The sequence below is a fragment of the Oncorhynchus clarkii genome, chromosome 21 (genome assembly GCF_045791955.1).
Source record: "Oncorhynchus clarkii lewisi isolate Uvic-CL-2024 chromosome 21, UVic_Ocla_1.0, whole genome shotgun sequence".
In the NCBI taxonomy this organism is placed as follows: domain Eukaryota; kingdom Metazoa; phylum Chordata; class Actinopteri; order Salmoniformes; family Salmonidae; genus Oncorhynchus; species Oncorhynchus clarkii.
Window position 1 is genome coordinate 12,347,811 of NC_092167.1, and position 19,768 is coordinate 12,367,578.

General features: G+C 43.4%; 1 protein-coding gene across 1 annotated transcript in view; it reads left to right on the forward strand.

The window, feature by feature from the left end:
• Nucleotides 1–18,877, forward strand: part of LOC139378544 (nuclear receptor-interacting protein 2-like) — a 29,846-nt gene extending 10,969 nt beyond the window's left edge. Inside the window, exons 2-6 of the mRNA XM_071120817.1 lie at nucleotides 156–464; nucleotides 10,806–10,888; nucleotides 11,148–11,263; nucleotides 12,179–12,231; nucleotides 13,906–18,877. Coding sequence (XP_070976918.1) covers nucleotides 156–464; nucleotides 10,806–10,888; nucleotides 11,148–11,263; nucleotides 12,179–12,231; nucleotides 13,906–14,025 — 681 coding nt within the window. The 3' untranslated portion in view covers nucleotides 14,026–18,877. The remainder of the gene's footprint in view (nucleotides 1–155; nucleotides 465–10,805; nucleotides 10,889–11,147; nucleotides 11,264–12,178; nucleotides 12,232–13,905) is intronic.
• Nucleotides 18,878–19,768: the final 891 nt, after the last annotated feature.

Sequence of the window (19,768 nt, forward strand, 5' to 3'; positions counted from 1 at the left end):
AATTACATCTGCCAGCCTATACATGTGACTATAAACTCTCTAATCTAATCTAGTTCAGGACTAGGCTTAACTAAGCCCTAAATGCATAGCTTCTTTCTGACTCCCCTGAAAATGGTGTCTGACATCCCTCTACCTGCCCTGTCTCCTGGTTACAGCAGCCCCACAGCATCGTGCAGCGCCGCCTCATGGCGGGAAACATCACACAGCTGCGTGGCGAGGCCCGCGTGGGGAGACCCTCGCCCCTAGTCGACAGCAAGGAGGCGGGCGCCGGCGACGCAGAGGAGAAGAGCGAGAGCACGGCTGACGACTCCACGGAGGAGAGCGAGAGGAGCCTAGAGACGAGGTCGGACGAGGAGGAGGACAGCAGCGAGGCCGGGGGGAAGACAAGCAGCATGGCGGGGAACGATAAAACAGAGGAGGGGAGGAAGGAGAGGCCTCTCACTACCCTGCTGGTCCAGTGCAAGGTACGCTTGAACATCCACCCTTCCTTCATTTTGGCCCCATGGGTTTTTTATTCACCTAAATTAAATCTCAGATACCATTCAGTTCCACTCCATATGAAGATAAAAGAGGAGTGAAAGGGGGAGATAAAGGGATAGGAGGAGAGAGAAGCACTCAGAGAGACCACAGTGACTCATCATTTATCCAGATTATTTATTCCCTCATTGTATTCCACTGAGCCCGGTCTCGTCAATTCTAAATGGCTTTGATTCTAGGGTTTGTAGAGTCCCCATATCGACCCTCTGCACCCCTCAGACACTCTCGTCACACTGTGTCTGTGGCTAAATGAAGAGCTAATGTAACATACTGTAACAGTGACTCCTCCACATGCAGGATCAGCAACAGCCTCATAATGAAGTCAACACACAGCTGAAGACCCCATCATACGAACATCACAAGATAATCATACGAACAACATTGGTAGAATCAATCTATATGCAAGATGGGAAGACAAACCAGCAATGCAAATGCATTGAGTTCACTGGCAACATCATTCATTTCAGTGAATGAATAGCAGTCATTAAGATGTTATTAGTGAACATGAGCAAACGTACCATCCCAAGTCATTTCTGACTCAGTATGTTCAGGCTATATTATTTCTGCAGACAACCCACTGACAACCCACATACTGCAACGTAATAATTGGACTAACTTTAAAACACCATACTGCACCCACCCACAAGTATTGATTGTCTGGAACACAGGCTCAGACTGATGAAACAACACCTACACACACAAGACTAACCAGGCATCCACTGAGAGGTACGGAAATATACCCCCAAATAAAGGAGTTTGACCTTGGGGAGTGGGTGGGCGGGCGGCAGAGACTACTGTGTTCTTTACCTCCTCCAGATCACCTCACCTGAGTCACTCTATAGAACAATGATGACTGCCACACAAAAAAACGCCCACTCAGTTGCATCATTTCTGGCTGTCATCTCAAGGTAGTGTTGTGTAGCATTTTAACTGACTGGCTTTCTGAATCATACCTGCCTGAAGCAGGTTCCAACAAATCAATGTGGTTTGGGATAGATAGAGCTCTTTGTTGATGAACTCATACACGTACAGTGCCTTCAGAAAGTATTCATTCTTGACTTATTCCACATTTTGTTGTTAAAGCCAGAATTCAAAATGGATTAACTACAATAAAAAAAGAAATTGCACCCATCTAAACACAATACCCCATAATGACAAAGTGACATTTTTGGGGGAAATGTTTGCAAATGTATTTAAAATGAAATACAGACATTTTTGTTGTATTTTTTTGTGAAGAATCAACAACAAGTGGGACACAATCATGAAGTGGAACGACATTTATTGGATATTTCAAACTTTTTTAACAAATCAAAAACTGAAAAATTGGGCGTGCAAAATTATTCAGCCCCTTTACTTTTAGTGCAGCAAACTCTCTCCAGAAGTTCAGTGAGGATCTCTGAATGATCCAATGTTGACCTAAATGACTAATGATGATAAATACAATCCACCTGTGTGTAATCAAGTCTCCGTATAAATGCACCTGCACTGTGATAGTCTCAGAGGTCCGTCAAAAGCACAGAGAGCATCATGAAGAACAAGGAACACAACAGGCAGGTCCGAGATACTGTTGTGAAGAAGTTTAAAGCCGGATTTGGATACAAAAAGATTTCCCAAGCTTTAAACATCCCAAGGAGCACTGTGCAAGCGATAATATTGAAATGGAAGGAGTATCAGACCACTGCAAATCTACCAAGACCTGGCCGTCCCTCTAAACTTTCAGCTCATACAAGGAAAAGACTGATCAGAGATGCAGCCAAGAGGCCCATGATCACTCTGGATGAACTGCAGAGATCTACAGCTGAGGTGGGAGACTCTGTCCATAGGACAACAATCCTATTTCACAAATCTGGCCTTTATGGAAGAGTGGCAAGAAGAAAGCCATTTCTTAAAGATATCCATAAAAAGTGTTGTTTAAAGTTTGCCACAAGCCACCTGGGAGACACACCAAACATGTGGAAGAAGGTGCTCTGGTCAGATGAAACCAAAATTGAACTTTTTGGCAACAATGCAAAACGTTATGTTTGGCGTAAAAGCAACACAGCTGAACACACCATCCCCACTGTCAAACATGGTGGTGGCAACATCATGGTTTAGGCCTGCTTTTCTTCAGCAGGGACAGGGAAGATGGTTAAAATTGATGGGAAGATGGATGGAGCCAAATACAGGACCATTCTGGAAAAAAACCTGATGGAGTCTGCAAAAGACCTGAGACTGGGACGGAGATTTGTCTTCCAACAAGACAATGATCCAAAACATAAAGCAAAATCTACAATGGAATGGTTCAAAAATAAACATATCCAGGTGTTAGAATGGCCAAGTCAAAGTCCAGACCTGAATCCAATTGAGAATCTGTGGAAAGAACTGAAAACTGCTGTTCACAAATGCTCTCCATCCAACCTCACTGAGCTCGAGCTGTTTTGCAAGGGGGAATGGGAAAAAATTTCAGTCTCTCGATGTGCAAAACTGATAGAGACATACCCCAAGCGACTTACAGCTGTAATCGCAGCAAAAGGTGGCGCTACAAAGTATTAACTTAAGGGGGCTGAATAATTTTGCACGCCCAATTTTTCAGTTTTTGATTTGTTAAAAAAGTTTGAAATATCCAATAAATGTCGTTCCACTTCATGATTGTGTCCCACTTGTTGTTGATTCTTCACAAAAAAATACAGTTTTATATCTTTATGTTTGAAGCCTGAAATGTGGCAAAAGGTCGCAAAGTTCAAGGGGGCCGAATACTTTCGCAAGGCACTGTATCTAATTTTCATAAGTATTCACACCCGAGTTAATACTTTGCAAATGCACCTTTTGCGGCGATTACAGGGGAGTCGTCTTAGGTACAGTTGAAGTCGGAAGTTTGCGTACACCTTAGCCAAATACATTTAAACTCAGTTTTTCACAGTTTCTGACATTTAATCATAGTAAAAATTCCCTGTCTTAGGTCAGTTAGGATCACCACTGTGTGAAATGTGAAATGTGAGAATAATAGTAAAAACAATTATTTATTCCATCTTTTATTTTCTTTCATCACATTCCCAGTGGGTCAGAAGTTTACATACACTCAATTAGTATTTGGTAGCATTGCCTTTAAATTGTTTAACTTGGGTCAAACGTTTCGGGTAGCCTTCCACAAGCTTCCCACAATAAGTTGGGTGAATTTTGGCCCATTCCTCCTGACAGAGCTGGTGTAACTGAGTCAGGTTTGTAGGCCTCCTTGCTCGCACACGCTTTTTCAGTTCTGCCCACAAATTTTCTATAGGATTGAGGTCAGGGCTTTGTGATGGCCACTCAAATACCTTGACTTTGTTTTCCTTAAGCCAATTTGCCACAACTTTGGAAGTGTGCACTTGGATGACCCATTTGCGACCAAGCTTTAAATTCCTGACTGATGTCTTGAGATGTTGTATACTATCGCTCATCTACATAATTTTCCTGCCTCATGATGCCATCTATTTTGTGAAGTGCACCAGTCCCTTCTGCAGCAAAGCACCCCCACAACATGATGCTGCCACCCCCGTGCTTCATGGTTGGGATGGTGTTCTTCAGCCTGCAAGCATCCCCCTTCTTCCTACAAACATAACGATGGTCATTATGGCCAAACATTTCTATTTTTGTTTCATCATACCAGAGGACATTTCTCAAAAAAGTACGATCTTTGTCCCCATGTGCAGTTGCAAACCGTAGTTTGGCTTTTCTATGGCGGTTTTGGTGCAGTGGCTTCTTCCTTGCTGAGCGGCCTTTCAGGTTATGTCGACATAGGACTCGTTTTACTGTGGATATTGATACTTTTGTACCGGTTTCCTCCAGCATCTTCACAAGTTTCTTTGCTGTTGTTCTGGGATTGATTTGCACTTTTTGCACCAAAGTACGTTCATCTCTAGGAGACAGAACACGTCTCCTTCCTGAGCGGTATGACGGCTGTGTGGTCCCATGGTGTTTATACTTGCGTACTATTGTTTGTACAGATGAACGTGGTACCTTCAGGCATTTGAAAATTGCTCCCAAGGATGAACAAGACTTGTGGAGGTCTATAATTCTTTTTCTGAGGTCTTGGCTGATTTCTTTTGATTTTCCCATGATGTCAAGCAAAGAGGCACTGAGTTTGAAGGTAGGCCTTGAAATACATCCACAGGTACACCTCCAGTTGACTCATGATATCAGAAGCTTCTAAAGCCATGACATTATTTTCTGGAATTTTCCAAGCTGTTTAAATGCACAGTCAACTTAGTGTATGTAAACTTCTGACCCACTGGAAATGTGATACAGTGAAGTATACTTGAAATTGTTGGAAAATGTACTTGTGTCATGCACAAAGTAGATGTCCTAACCGACTTGCCAAAACTATAGTTTTTTAACAAGAAATTTGTGGAGTGGTTGAAAAACGAGTTTTAATGACTCAAACCTAAGTGTATGTAAACTTCCAACTTCAACTGTATGTCTGTATCTGCTTTGCACATCTGGATTTGGGTATTTTCTCCCAATCGTCCTTGCATATTTTCCCAAGGTCTGTTAAGTTAAATGGGGAGCAGCAGTGAACAGCAATCTTCAGGTCTTTTCACAGACTTTCAATGGGATTCAAGTATGGGCTTTGGCTGGGCCACTCAAGGACTTTCCCATTCTTGTTCTGAAGCCATTCCAGCGTTGCTTTGGATCCATGCTTGGGGTCATTGTCCTGTTGGAACGTAAATCTTAACCCCGGTCTAAGGTCATTTGCACTCGGAACCAAGTTCTCATGAAGGATTTGCCTGCTGTCATGTGCCTTTTTCTTAGGAGTGGCTTCCGCTTAGCCACTCTCCCATAAAGACTAGATTGGTGAAGTGCTATAGAGACTGTTATCCTTCTGGCAGGTTTTCCCTTCTCAGTCAAGGGAACTATGTAATTCTGTCAGAGTGGTCATTGGGTTCTTGGCCACCTTCTTGCCCGGTTGCTCAGTTTGGTCAGACAACCAGCTCTAGGCAGAGTCTGGGTAGTTCCATATTTTTTCAGTTTCCCAATGCTGGAGACCCCTGTGCTCTTGGAAAAACACTTTATACCTTCCCCAGATATATGCCTCATCATATTTATATCACAGAGATCTACAGACATTTCCTTGGACTGCATGTTATAGTTTATGCTCTAACATGCACTGTCAACTGTGAGACCTTACTGTATATAGACAGGTGTGTTTCCTTCTATATCATCTCCAAACAATTGAATTGGCCACAGGTGGACTTCATCAAGGATGATACAAGGAAATTGGATGCACCTGAGCTCAATTTGGATTGTCATTGCAAAGGGGTGTAAACACATACCAGTCAAAAGTTTGGACACACCTTCTCATTCAAGGCTTTTTCTGTATTTTTTACTATTTTCTACATTGTAGAATAATAGTGAAGACATCAAAACTATGAAATAACACATGTGGAATCATGAAGTAAACAAAAAAACTATTAAACAATTCAAAATATATTTTGTATTTTAGATTATTCAAAGCAGCCACCCATTGCCTTGATAGCTTTGTACAGTTTTCTTAATTTGTGCCCTTGAAAACCAAACGCAGAATCAAACTGAAAACCCATTTGAAACCTTTAGACATGCCTCCTCGTCCTTCATTTCAAAATGTTAAGTATCAAAAGAAAATGTCAACAAAGTTGAATTTCATAGTGGTTTTATTAACACCATCCTTAGCCAAGTGCAAGATGAATTATGATATGCTGAGATAAATTCATAAAGTGCCATATGAAAAGAGAGTTATACAAGGGACAATAAAAACATTCATAAATCATTATCCGTAGGCATTAGATAAACAAGTATGAAGAGAGCTGTACAAGGCAAGATATAAAAAAACAAGAATTATGCAAATATAAAATCAGGTAAATGTGCATATGAAGGTGAACTGTGACAGACTAAAACACCAATCAAGAGTTATGCTGAGATAATAAGGTAGAGCTGACAGAGCTTTACAAGACACAAAATATATGAACCATTTAAAAACAGAGAAGTATAAGACCCCTAGATACCACATAGATGAACATATTTGGAGCACAGGGTTGGTCTGCCTGACTGGAACTCATCTACTATCCTTGGCAGCATGTGTGTGAAATAGAATGCCTTTAGTTTAGGGATAAGATCAGCACAGAACTTCACATCAAAAGGCACATCAATAACAACCTGCTCGGATGGAGCCCAGACAAGCAGTTTGCATCTGTACGAGTATTCAAAGATAAATACACAACTCAGAGGACTAAAGGTCAAGAGGGAATTCATTATCAATGGAAATAGTTGTTTTTCTCTAATGGGGAACTGAAGATTAATGGGTCAGGGACACGGAAGGAATTTCAGTCTGGGACTCATAGCTACATGTGTCAAGTTCTCATTGGTCCGAATTGTCTAAACATTGAGCCTGAAACAGGATATTTGTTATTTGGCCATTGGCCCAGTTTTATTGCAAGACATTCTAATTGGTCAACCACGGGCTAGGGTTGGGTTATAAACTCCATCCAGTCTCTTTGTTCAGAGGAGAAACATTGAGGACAGGGAAGAATAAACATCTACCATCTACTTTCAACTATGATTTGTTCTCTTTAAATAAATATATTTTTCTCCCCCTGATTTGCTTTGGGGTCTGTGTTATTGAAGAATAACATCAACTGCTAGCACATCTCTCCAGTCCTGTGCAGAACATGCCCATTTGCACCTGCATGTAGTACCCACGGGCTCCATTAGGTTGAGGAACCCCATGCACCAGCTTCACGTCGGTGAGTTTGCCAGAGAACATTTCAGTCAGAGACTCACACTTCTTAATCAGAAGGGGAAATTTGATTTCTAATAGTTCTTGAGAGTTTAAACACTTGATCTGGGCATGCAGAAAAAAAACATGGCTTCTTGACACTCACTATTGTGCCTCCACTCTCCAGACTAAACCTTCAGCTCTCCATCCATGTGTAGGCCACCTGCTCGTTCTCCTTGCTATATGTGGTTGCGGAACCCGGGAGAAGAGATTCTCCCGCACAAAGAAGTCGTGATTTGTTGAGGTGCGCACGGGAACCTTCTTTGCTGAGCTAGCAGTGATCCAAAGCTAACGCGCGTCATACAATGCATGGGAGGCACTCTGTGCTTTAGTGACCTCCTCCAAGCTGGCACATTTACACTCCTCCAGCTTAACATAGATGTCATAATATGACAAGCATTTCTGACACTGCATGTTGATGCCATGTTCACCATAAGGCTGTTGTAGCTGTGTGGCTGCTGCTGGAACCTGATGACTGTTTGGTTAAGCTTTGATGCACTTGTGTAGAAAGCTCAACACTGGAACATTGGCTCCTTTCAAACGTTTAAGTGCGTTGTGGGAGTGGCATGCAGGAGTTGGAGGTAGAGGTGGAGAAGCGGCTGTGGTGTTGTCAGAGAACTCGTCACTTGGTTTGTGACGTTTGAAACAGATCTCGCTCAACCTTTTTGGAGCTAAATTCCGCTGCCTCCCCGAGTTCCACTGGTATTGCTCATCTGTACAGGACACCCCTGTCAATCCTCCATACACAGCATTCTACACCTTCAACAAAACATTACTTGAATAATCCGTGGATGTGGCACAGACTTGCCATTAGACTTTGAAAGGTTTTTCTTGGTAAGATCCCACAACATTTTGAGCTAGCTAGCTAACGATCACAAAACGGCAAGAACGCCACAACGAAAGTCCTCCACAAAACAGAACGTTCGGACATTGTTTTGTTTCCGGGTTCTTAAATAAGGTGAATACTTAAGCAATAAGGCCCGACGGGGTGTGGTATATGGCCAAAATAACACGGCTAAGGGCTGTTCTTACGCACGACGCAACGTGGAGTGCCTGGACAAATCACTTAGCCATGGTATATTGGCCATATATCACAAACCCCAGAGGGTTCATTAATTGCTTATGGTTCATTGAACAAGCATGGGAAACAGTGTTTTAAACCTTTTACATTGAAGATCTGTGAAGTTATTTGGATTTTTACGAATTATCTTTGAAAGACAGGGTCCTGAAAAAGGGACGTTTCTTTTTGTGCTGAGTTTATATCCTCAATTTACGTCACAAATAGTACGGTTAGTCTGAGTATGCGAACACAGCTACTGTGTATGTGTTTGAAGTAAGTGGTTCACCAGGGAACATTCCATGGGGCTCAGCTTATCTTTGTTTAATTCTGTTTTTAAAAGCGGTTACACGCTCCATATTTACCCATTAATTCCGGAGCCATTTTTAAACTTCACAGAAGGGAAGGAATTTTTCACCACTCAGGCAGAGACAAAAACATACGTTCGCAGGCCTGCTGAGAAGCCTGGCCGTGAGAAGCCTGCAGGGATTAAGAGGGAAAGCTCAACTATCACCATATTGTGTGTCGGGACTACATTTTTACACCCAGCCACAGCAATGGGATTTTATGTCCTAGTGGGCTTTAATCTAGGGGGTAAAAAACACCCTAAAGTCAAGTCGATGTATGTACTGTGATACACAGTGATAATATGGCAGGAAAAAGACAAGTGAAAACATGCTTTTCTCAGGATGTTTTATCCATCCATACATCTAGGATCCATTTATCCACCCATCCAACCCTTATTCATCCTTCCATCTACCAATCGAACCATTCATTCAAAACATGGTGGATGTTAGAGAAGGCTTGAGATGAGGTACACAGTCTCAGAAACCACAAGGTAGTACTGCTGACCTAGCAAGGACACAGAGGTTATGTCACTGGGTTGTGTTAACTCGTGTTCAGGGAAGCATATCATTATGTGTCCACTCGGTGTCTTTCCCTCTCCATCGAGAGGGGGCGGGTGTGACATCTTGTTCCGTTCTCACTCACGCAGATCCACCATATGCTGTGAAGTGTGAACATGTTTTAAATCCTCCCTCCAGAGTTGCATGTTTTCAGCAACATTGCCTGTTCTGCCTTCCACTCGCAGAAGTATGATATGCTAACTGACTTGCCTAGTTAAAAAAAAAAAAAAAGTTACATTTAAAAGCAATATTCTAATAAGAGCCTTGAGATTTACAACAGAAACTTCATTATAGAACATTTTACATTTATGGGTTTAAGTGCCTTGCTCAAGGACACATCGGCAGATTTGTCACCTAGCTCGGGGGAATCAAACCGGCGCTCTTTCGGTTACTGGCCCATTGCTCTTACCACTAGGCTACATGCCGCCAGGCCTCTGCAGTCATTAGAATCTGCCGCAATGTCTGCTTCCCCTTTACCGTGAATTACTGCATTGTGACATGAAGTGCCCTACGACAGAACTACTGGGAGATGTGGAGGAGGATAAAGGACCACCACCCTGGCTGTTAGCAGCTCTGCTGGGTGGGTGAACACACACACACACGCACACGCACACACACGCTGGATGACAGGGAGTGAGACAGGTAGGATGCTTTAGGCACCCAGGAGAAGACAGCCCTGCTGAAACACAGGATCCTCACTTCAGAAGTATTGTTGTGTTGTTTACTGTTCTATGGTTCTGGCTCAGAAGACAACATCATGTTGCTCTTGTACAGAAGATGTTGCCCTTGAGCATAATGGTTTTGGACGAGCACTATTTTCGAAACAGGAACTGACCGGTTCGCTGATTAGTTGAAGAATATTCCACAGGCTCTGCTGATTGAGCTAATATTTCACTGTCTAGTAATGTATTCAGGATTATAAAAGCATGGACAGGCCTCAGATAAGATCTCTCAGATCTTTTTCAGAAAACAAACACAGTCATTGGCTTTAATGGTTGAACTAATAGTCAACACATCCACTGGAGTGAGACTAATGATTTCATAGGTGTTTTTTTCTAAAACAGTCATGGTTGGTTTGGTATTATCTCTAACCATGAGGCAGAATAGCCAAAGTCCTGCAACATCAGCACAGGCTTCATGATCTAATAGTCTCTGACTCAGACAGAGAGGATCAATACAAACGTGATTGCATATAAACAACTATGCCAAACCTAGAAAACACCTGGTCTTAAACACTACCTGTAATTGGTTGGGAAATGTGGCTTAATAATGGACTACTAGCACAAATTTGACCAAAACTCGAGTCGATAAGGCTTTAATTCAGACTTTATCATAGTTTGGCAGTTTTTTTCAACAGCTGAGCTGTTGGGACCCATATGATGAGAAGCCTTTTGTAATCAAACAGATATATTTCCCTATGGCTGCAGGATAAATATACGCGTTCCTGTCTGCTGTTCTCTCCTTTGTGGGAGTATAAGTGTGTTGACTATACACGTACACTGTCAGTTAACACTGTAGTTGTTCTGCTGTGTTTCCACAGTGCTGTGACACTGAGGTGAAGGCTTCCATCAACACCGGGAGTCAACACAACCGCATCTCCAGCTCCTGCTGCAGGAGGCTTGGGTGAGAGGCCTTATTCTCCCTCGTTATCTCTTTCTCCGTCGACCTCTACCACACCCTTCACATAACACTCCTGGGTCCAGGTTTGCCAACTAGCACCGAAATACAGAGCGCCAACAAACACATTTGAGTTCCACAGGCACTCATACAACCACAACCAACATCAGACTGCATCAGCATCAACAAACTGGCCTGTGAGAGACAGAACAGAGTAGCGTCCTAATAACCTCTACCATGGCCGTGTTGTGTTGTGTGTTGCCAGATTGGTTCCCACCCAGGAAGGTCCACCCTGTGAGCAGACAGAGGGCCAGGGCTCTGTGAGGGGCCTGCAGCTGCAGCTGGGCAGACAGAGTGTCCAGTGCTCTGCCCACGTCACCGGTAAGGAAGGGGAGACCAAATATTACGTCACATAAACATTTAAAGCAGCATTGCAGCCAGTTGTAATGACTGTCAATGAAGCAAGAGAGAGTCCACTCATACAGGGTAGGAATACAGGTGTTATGATAGTGTCAATGAAACACTTTTGTTTTTCTTTCTCCGTAAACATACGTTCTGCTCAGCATTATCTGGACTGTAGGCGTGGCAAACAACATTGAATCGAATAATGCTATGGATTGGATAAGTAAACTTGATTATATAAATCGCTGGGGTTAAACTGTAATGTTCCTGTCAGTGATCAATACAAAACGTCTGGGTGCTCTCTCACAATGACCACAAGCCCTTTTCCACACCATCAAGATTACTTCCCTTTACCCATGTCAATACAAAACCCCTTGGTAAACCCCCCCCCCCCCAACAAATCAGTGCCTAGGTACAAAGCTGTGTTTCAGACAGTAACATTAACAGATGGTAATAGATTTGCTTACTGGCTGTGTTATTTCTGAATGCTTGCTCTAAAAAGGCAGCGGTCTTAAAAGGTGTTGGAGATGTGCTTGGCAGCCAATGTGTATGTGACAGCGTGTGTGTGTGTGTGAGAGAGAGAGAGTGAGTGTGTGTGAACTCAGTATGCAGCATGTGCTCCTGACCTTTCCTATTCAGCAGCCAGGGACAAATCACAAAGACAAGCAGAGAGAGACTAATACCTTAATGGTTGAACACACACACACACAATGCAGATGGGAGAATGGAGATGTGCTGATGATTCCTGTTAGTTTTGAGCTCATTTATGCAGTGTTAATTAATCAGTCAGTGAGAGACACGGCAGGTTAGAAATTCACTGTTTCTTATTCTGCTCCCTCTCTCCTCTTTATCTCTCTCTTCCTCTCTTTGTCTCTCCTCACCATCTCCCCACAGAGGATGAGGTGTTTGAGCTGTGCCTGGGTCTTCAGACTCTGCAGGAACTCAAAGTAAGTCCTCATTAGTGTCGCAAATGTGTAAATGCTGTGTTTGATCTGTCTTATTTACACACTTTATTTGAATATTTATGAAATGTAAATTGTTATATTTGGTAGCACTTTGTTTTTCCTTTCGCCTCCAACCCCTTTCCATGCGTGGAACGGATGTGGGTGGGGCTAGGTCTACTTAAGGGTGCTAATTTAAAAACATTCACAAAAGCTCTGACGAAGGCCGTGAGACCGATATGTAAGCTTATTACAGATCAGTGATACTATCAAGAGCAGTGTGCGGGTTCCTTTTTCATTCATCTTGTTCAACTGCACCTGAAAACGTTTGCTCAGATGTGCGAGATCCTTTAGTATTTTGAATCTGCCGTCCTCCCTAAATCTCCCCCAACTTGAACTTCACAGCTAATGAAAACTGCTGCTGAAAATAATCCTAGGGGGGGAAAAAAGCAGACATTGAGCTGTAGCGATTAGACTAAGCAGAGACCTTAGGAACCGGCATCTTCAATGTGTTACTATCAGAACACATCAAGTAATGCCAGGTTAAGACAGAGGTGGAGACAGACAGGTTTGTGTTATGTTATCTGAGGGTTACGGCTGCACTGCTGGCGCTTCCTGGTGAGGACAGGGCTGCAGGTGAAAGCAGACAGATAATACAGACTTCAGATCAGCACATCTCACTGAGGTTTAAAATGCTGCCATTTCCCCAGGATATCCCAGGAAATGGCAACCCAATGTGACAGTCAACAAACAGAACAGAAGGGGAAATTACATGAACAGAATTCTGTCTTAGAGGGTCTGAGAGGGAAAGTAGAATTAGGCACGAGACTAATTGCGACCATTTCTCACAGAGAATCTAATTAGACTTTAAGGGTACACTGCAAACCAGATCTATGATTACGCAAAAGCACCCCCGGAGGATCTGCGATACCGGAGACAATTTTCCTTCCAAGTGCACCCAGTCTCAGTATTCTGCTCCCTCGGCAAAACTCAAGATGGGAACTTTAACTCAATTTAATCATAGCTGAAAAGTTTTCAAAATACTCCTTAAATAGACCGGTGGCTTGGAAAAAAGGGTAAATCCTAATTTAATTATCACGTATGCCTGCAAGGAAAGATACCCATATATGGAGATGGAGAAAGCCTGGAGTTAAAGTTAAAGACAACTGTTAGAACAGAGACAAAATGTTCAGTTTAGTCCCTGGGCCGTTCTGATGACCTGGAAGTAAAACACAAAGCTCAGTGGAGTCTGTTAGGCCCAATGGAGAGCAGAGAGCTAGACTCAGGTGCATCTCACAGCCATTGTGTGAATTGTGATCACATATGCATGCGCACTGGGGCATATTTAATGTTGTGCCCCTCAAGAGAACCATTTGGATGGAAAAGTACATAACGGAAAAAAGTACAGTGTCTCCCTTTAATGTCACCATGTGCAGACCGATTGAACTGCTATTTGGAGCAGACGAGGCGACCTTTCTGAGGATTTTGGTTTACATAACATTATTAACCCTCTGTTGTCTAAAATGGCACTTTGTTGGATGATGGCAGTTCCGCAAACTAATGGAGTTTCCATGGCACTGCACTCTATCTGTGGTAGAGTTGATGTTAAACCATGTTTTGACCCTATAGTCAGTCACGGTCACCCATCTGATGTCTCCCTTATCCATCCTTTATCTCCAGTGCTGTGTGGACCTGAGCAGTAGAGTCCTAAAGCTCCAGGGCTCAGGGGAGGAGCTGCCTTTCATGGAGCCGCCATTGGTCAGCCAGTGCCATCACCAAGACAGCAATGAGAACCTGTGACGCTGGCGTGTCACAACCTCCCAGCCGTCCCACGCCCTCCTCTGAAAAAACATAATGCGGTCCGGGTCGGGACTGTCCAATCAGTGTCTCGCACTGCCAGGAACATGGTTGACCACCCCAATTCTCTTCAGTTTACACCATTGTGTTTGTTTCTGTGGAATTAAGACATTACCATGATGTTACCCCTGTATTGAATTAGACTAGTTCATGGAGCAGATGGAGCTCAAGGATTGGGACAATTCTATGTAACAATCTTCATAATTATGTACTTAATCAAGGTGTTTTTTATCTGCCAGACAGTGCATCATTGTTTAATGCACTCATAGAAAAAAGGAATCCAAAAGAGTTATTTGACTGTCCCCTTAGGAGAACTCTTTCTGGTTCCACGTGGAACTATTTTGGGTTCCATGTAGAATCCTCTTTGTAAAGAGTTCTACATTGATCTCAAAAAAAAAAAAAAAAAAACAGGAACCCAAAAGGGTTCTTCAAAAAGTTATCCTATGGAAACAGCCAAAGAACCCTTTTAGGTTCTAGATAGCACCTTTTTTTTTCTTCCTAAGAGTGTATTGAAACATACGGAGTCAGACGATGATTATCATTTGAAATGAACATATTGTGATTTGGAGGTATAAAATAATTCACATTGATCATCAATTAAATGCCCAAACTGTTTAAAATCAAAATCAGTTCAGCCTAGAGGAAAAAATTATATCTCCCTCACATCCCTTTACAGAGAGATAGTCTTCCAGATGTCCTCTCACACGTGCTCAAGAGAAAGTGAGAGAAAAAACAGGTCTTATGAAACCTTTGAATCTGCCTGTTAAAAAATCTAATTGAGAGTCAGGACAGACAGGGAATTCTGGAAGAGATGTGAGGAGACTACTGCTACTCCTGAACGAACTGCCTTCAGCCAAGTGAAGACTCTCTCTCTCATTTATTTTCCCAAATGAAGAGTGCTCCTAAGAATGTCACGATGACCCACATCAAAACTAGTTCTCAATAATTCCACTTAAAATGTTAAGAGTCCTGGAGCTAGTTGTGTGTGTCAGACGGACAGCACAGCAAAAAGATCCAAACATTCCATATTTCTGCATGATTTTTTGTAGAAGTCTGCTTTTGTATACGTCTGAATGTTAGTGTTCCTGTGAGAGTGTGTCAGTGTGTGTGACTTGGAGATGTGCGAGTGTGTGTACGTACTGGTAGATGTGCACTTTGTGTGTGTGTGTGTGTATGTGTTGGATGCATGTCAATCGAGGGGCTTTTCTGTTTTGATATGGTTAGTGGCTAGTGTTTCACATGGGAAAGAAAAAGGGATGAGTTCTATTTACTTCTCCTCCTCCTACTCCTCCCAGCTGCTCCTACTCCTCCCAGCTCCTACTCCTCCTCCCAGCTCCTCCTACTTCTCCTCCCAGCTCCTCCTACTTCTCCTCCCATCTCCTACTACTCCTCCCAGCTCCTCCTCCTCCTACTTCGCCTCCCATCTCCTACTACTCCTCCCAGCTCCTCCTACTCCTCCTCCCAGCTCCAGTCAGAGGGAGCTGCCAAAACGGAGCTGACCCCAGCTGCCTTCGTTCCCTCGTCTTCTTTAGGGGACATTAATCAAGGCCCTCATAGATGTTTGTTTAAGCATATTCTCTCTCTCTCTCCCTTAATTTTTTTATGTTCAGGAAACAAATCTGCTTAGTACATTTTACCTCTTCTCATTTGGTACGTTATTCACTTTGACAAGCCTTGCTTGCTGATTTGGTATTTTACTAGGACCGGTGCAGCAGCACAGAATCATCATCAGGACCCTGCTTGTTGCCTGACTGACAGTTTCAAAACAAGTCACATTTTCTTAGTCACATGCCCCGAATACAGTGAAATGCTTACTTACGAGCCCCTAACCAACAGTGCAGTTTCAAAAAATACATATAAGAATAAGAGACAAAAGTAACAAGTAATTAAAGACGAGCAGTAAAAAATAACAATATATACAGGGGGGGTGCCGGTACAGAGTCAATGTGCAGGGGCACCGGTTAATTGAGGAAGTATGTACATGTAGGTAGAGATAATTAAAGTGACTATGCATAGATGACAACAGAGAGTGGCAGTGGTGTGGAGAGGGGAGGGGGGCAATGTGAATAGTCTGGCTAGCCATTTGACTAGATGTTCAGGAGTCTTATGGCTTGGGGGTAGATGCTGTTAAGAAGCCTCTTGGACCTAGACTTGGCGCTACGGTAACGCTTGCTGTGTGGTTGCAGAGAGAACAGTCTATGACTAGGGTGGCTGGAGTCTTTAACAATTTTCAGGGCCTTCCTCTGACACCGCCTGGTATAGAGGTCCTGGATGGCAGGAGATTGGCCCCAGTGATGTACTGGGCCGTTCGCACTACCCTCTGTAGTGCCTTGCGGTCGGAGGCCGAGCAGTTGCCATACCAGGCAGTGATGCTCTCGATGGTGCAGCTGTAGAACCGTCGATGAGAATGGGGGCGTGCTCGGTCCTCATTTTCCTGTAGTCCACAATCATCTCCTTTGTCTTAATCATGTTGAGGGAGAGGTTGTTGTCCTGGCACCACACGGCCAGGTCTCTGACCTCCTCCCTATAGACTGTCTCATTGTTGTCGGTGATCAGGCCTACCACTGTTGTGTCATCGTCAAATTGAATGATGCTGTTGGAGTCGTGCCTGGCCGTGCAGTCATGAGTGAACATTGAGTACAGGAGGGGCACCTGAGGGGAGGATTAGTGTTGCGGATGTGTTGTTACCTACTCTTACCACCTGGGGGGCGGCCCGTCAGGAAGTTCAGGATCCAGTTGCAGAGGGAGGTGTTTAGTCCCAGGGTCCTTAGCTTATTGATGAGCTTTGAGGGCACTGTGGTGTTGAACGCTGAGCTGTGGTCAATGAATAGCATTCTCACATAGGTGTTCCCTTTGTCCAGGTGGGAAAGATGCAGTGTGGAGTGCAATAGAGACTGCATCATCTGTGGATCTGTTGGGGTGGTATGCAAATTGGAGTGGGTCTAGGGTTTCTGGGATGATGGTGTTGATGTGAGCCATGACCAGCCTTTCAAAGCACTTCATGGCTACAGACGTGAGTGCTACGGGGTCGGTAGTTATTTAGGTAGGTTACCTTAGTGTTCTTTGGCACAGGCACTATGATGGTCTGCTTAAAACATGTTGGCACTACAGACTCGGACAGGGAGGTTGAAAATGTCAGTGAAGACACTTGCTAGTTGGTCAGCGCATGCTCGCAGTACATGTCCTGGTAATCTGTCTGGCCCTGTTACTTGCCTCGAAGTGAGCATAGAAGTGGTTTAGCTCGTCCGGTTGGCTCGTGTCACTGGGAAGCTCTCTGCTGTGCTTCCCTTTGTAGTCTGTAATGGTTTGCAGGCCCTGCCACATCGAACGAGCGTCAGAGCCGGTGTAGTACGATTTGATCTTAGTCCTGTATTGAAGCTTTGCCTGTTTGATGGTTCGTCGGCGAGCATAGCGGATTTCTTATAAACTTCCGGGTTAGAGTCCCGCTCCTTGAAAGTGGCAGTTCTATCCTTTAGCTCAGTGCGGATGCTGTCTGTAATCCATGGTTTCTGGTTGGGGTATGTACGTTCGGTCACTGTGGGGACGACATCATCGATGCACTTATTGATGAAGCCAATGACAGATGTGGTGTACTCCTCAATGCCATTGGAAGAATCCCGTAACATGTTCCAGTCTGTGATAGCAAAACAGTCCTGTAGTTTAGCATCTGCTTCATCTGACCACTTTTTTTAATCAATCTAGTCACTGGTGCTTCCTGCTTGAATTTTTGCCTGCAAGCAGGAATCAGGAGGATAGATACATTTATAGATACATTTTTCCTCTTCTCATTCGTTCCACTTTTGCTGACGTACGTTATTCACTTTGACAAGCCTTGCTTGCTGATTTGGTATTTTACTAGGACCGGCGCAGCGGCACAGAATCATCATCAGGCCCCTGCTTGTTGCCTGACTGACAGTTTCACACTACAGGGTCGACTACAGGGCCGAAACGTACTGTGCTGGCTTGAATATCGTATTTTCTCATTATCCTTTACAGCACAGTTCCAGCTACTATGGTGGATACGTAACGAGTCCAATCCAGTACTGTACAGCTCGGCTTGGTTCAGTTTGACCCGATGGTGTGAATCAGGCATGTGAGAAAGCCAAAAGGCCACGCCATAATCTTCCCACTAACATGCATTACACTCTGCCTTGATCCATTCGCATTGTTTGAACAATCGAGAAGCGCTTCAGACGCCCTCAGAAAGGTCTTCATACTCTGCTTTTACCATCTGGACCTGTATTCAAAGACTCTCTGAGTACGGGTTTCCACTAGTTAGCACAGCCACAGTCAAAATTGTCTATATCGGGAAAAAAATTAATGAAAACCAAAATGAGCTTTTTGGTCTTAATTCAAGGTTAGACATACGTTTTGCAGTGTGGTTACGGTTAGGTATACAAATCTGATTTCAGGAAGAGACGTAGAAATAGGCTGGGTTTATGACTTTGTGGCTGTGGTAACTAGTGACTACCCCGAGTAGGTGCTGATATCGGATCAGTCATGCCTTTCAGCTCATAATGGACAATATTACATGGACCTGATCCTAGATCAGCACTCCAACTCAGACTTTTTGTGAAGATGGGTCCTGGACAGTGCCATGCTCTCAACTGTGTAACAATATCCATCTGACCTCTATCTCTTTCTATGGAGGTCACCCACAAATAATTGCTAATGTTTCGTACTAGTGTACTTCCTAATATGCTGTGCGATGGTAATCGACGTATGAAATACATTTATTTTTTGTGTTTTTTCTGAACAGTATTTTCTCTGCCTATTAAAAGATGTATTCTGGCTAGCTATGCTTGCAGTTTTTTTTATAGGTCTAATTTGCACACATTTACTATGCCAAGACTAAGATGTGCCAGTCACATCTTGACGAATGCCAGTTATAACACAAAAACAAGACTAAGCTACAGTAACAGTACAACCATTTATCTGCTCAAAACACATCAAACCACAAGCAGTATCACTAATATCCACCACCTGATCAAGTGGAGGGAAGAAGGGAGGATATGCAGCGCTAACTAAAACATGAGTCACTGTGCTGCCATTTTCTTTTTTTTAAATAGCTCTGATATTCTCATGGTTGTGTTGCTGTGACGTCGTTATAAAAATAACCTTTTCAAGTTGGCGCAGCAGAGAAAGCAGATGTTCCCACAGCGAGGGACTGGGGGGCTGGAGGGATGACTCCTCTGACTAAAGAGCAGGTCCCTGTGCTAATGCTAACATGTGTAACAGATGTGATAGTACTACGGAACTCTTGCGTTGTGTTCTTAAACTGTTCAGCCAGAGATCCCAGTTGATTGGTGTTTATTCTGACGATAGACACAAGGAAGCACATTAGATATGACGGACTGTAGGTTGATGGCTATAGATTCGTTATTAGTCATTTGCATGTCAATATCAGACTGGGTATTTTGTAATCAAACGTCATAACGACAAAATGAGTACAAAATACAATACATGTAAGTACCTGACAATAGACACAAGGAAGCACATTAGAAACGCAGGAGCAACAGTATGTTGATGGCTGTAGATTTGTGATTCGTCTGTTAGCATGAAAATAACTGAAAAAGCAGGGAGCTAATGTGTCCACTACAATCAGAAAATGCTAGCTAACAACCCTCGTACAGCGCTAACATACAAATGCAAATCCCAGGAAGCCCGCAATATCTAACAGGTGCGC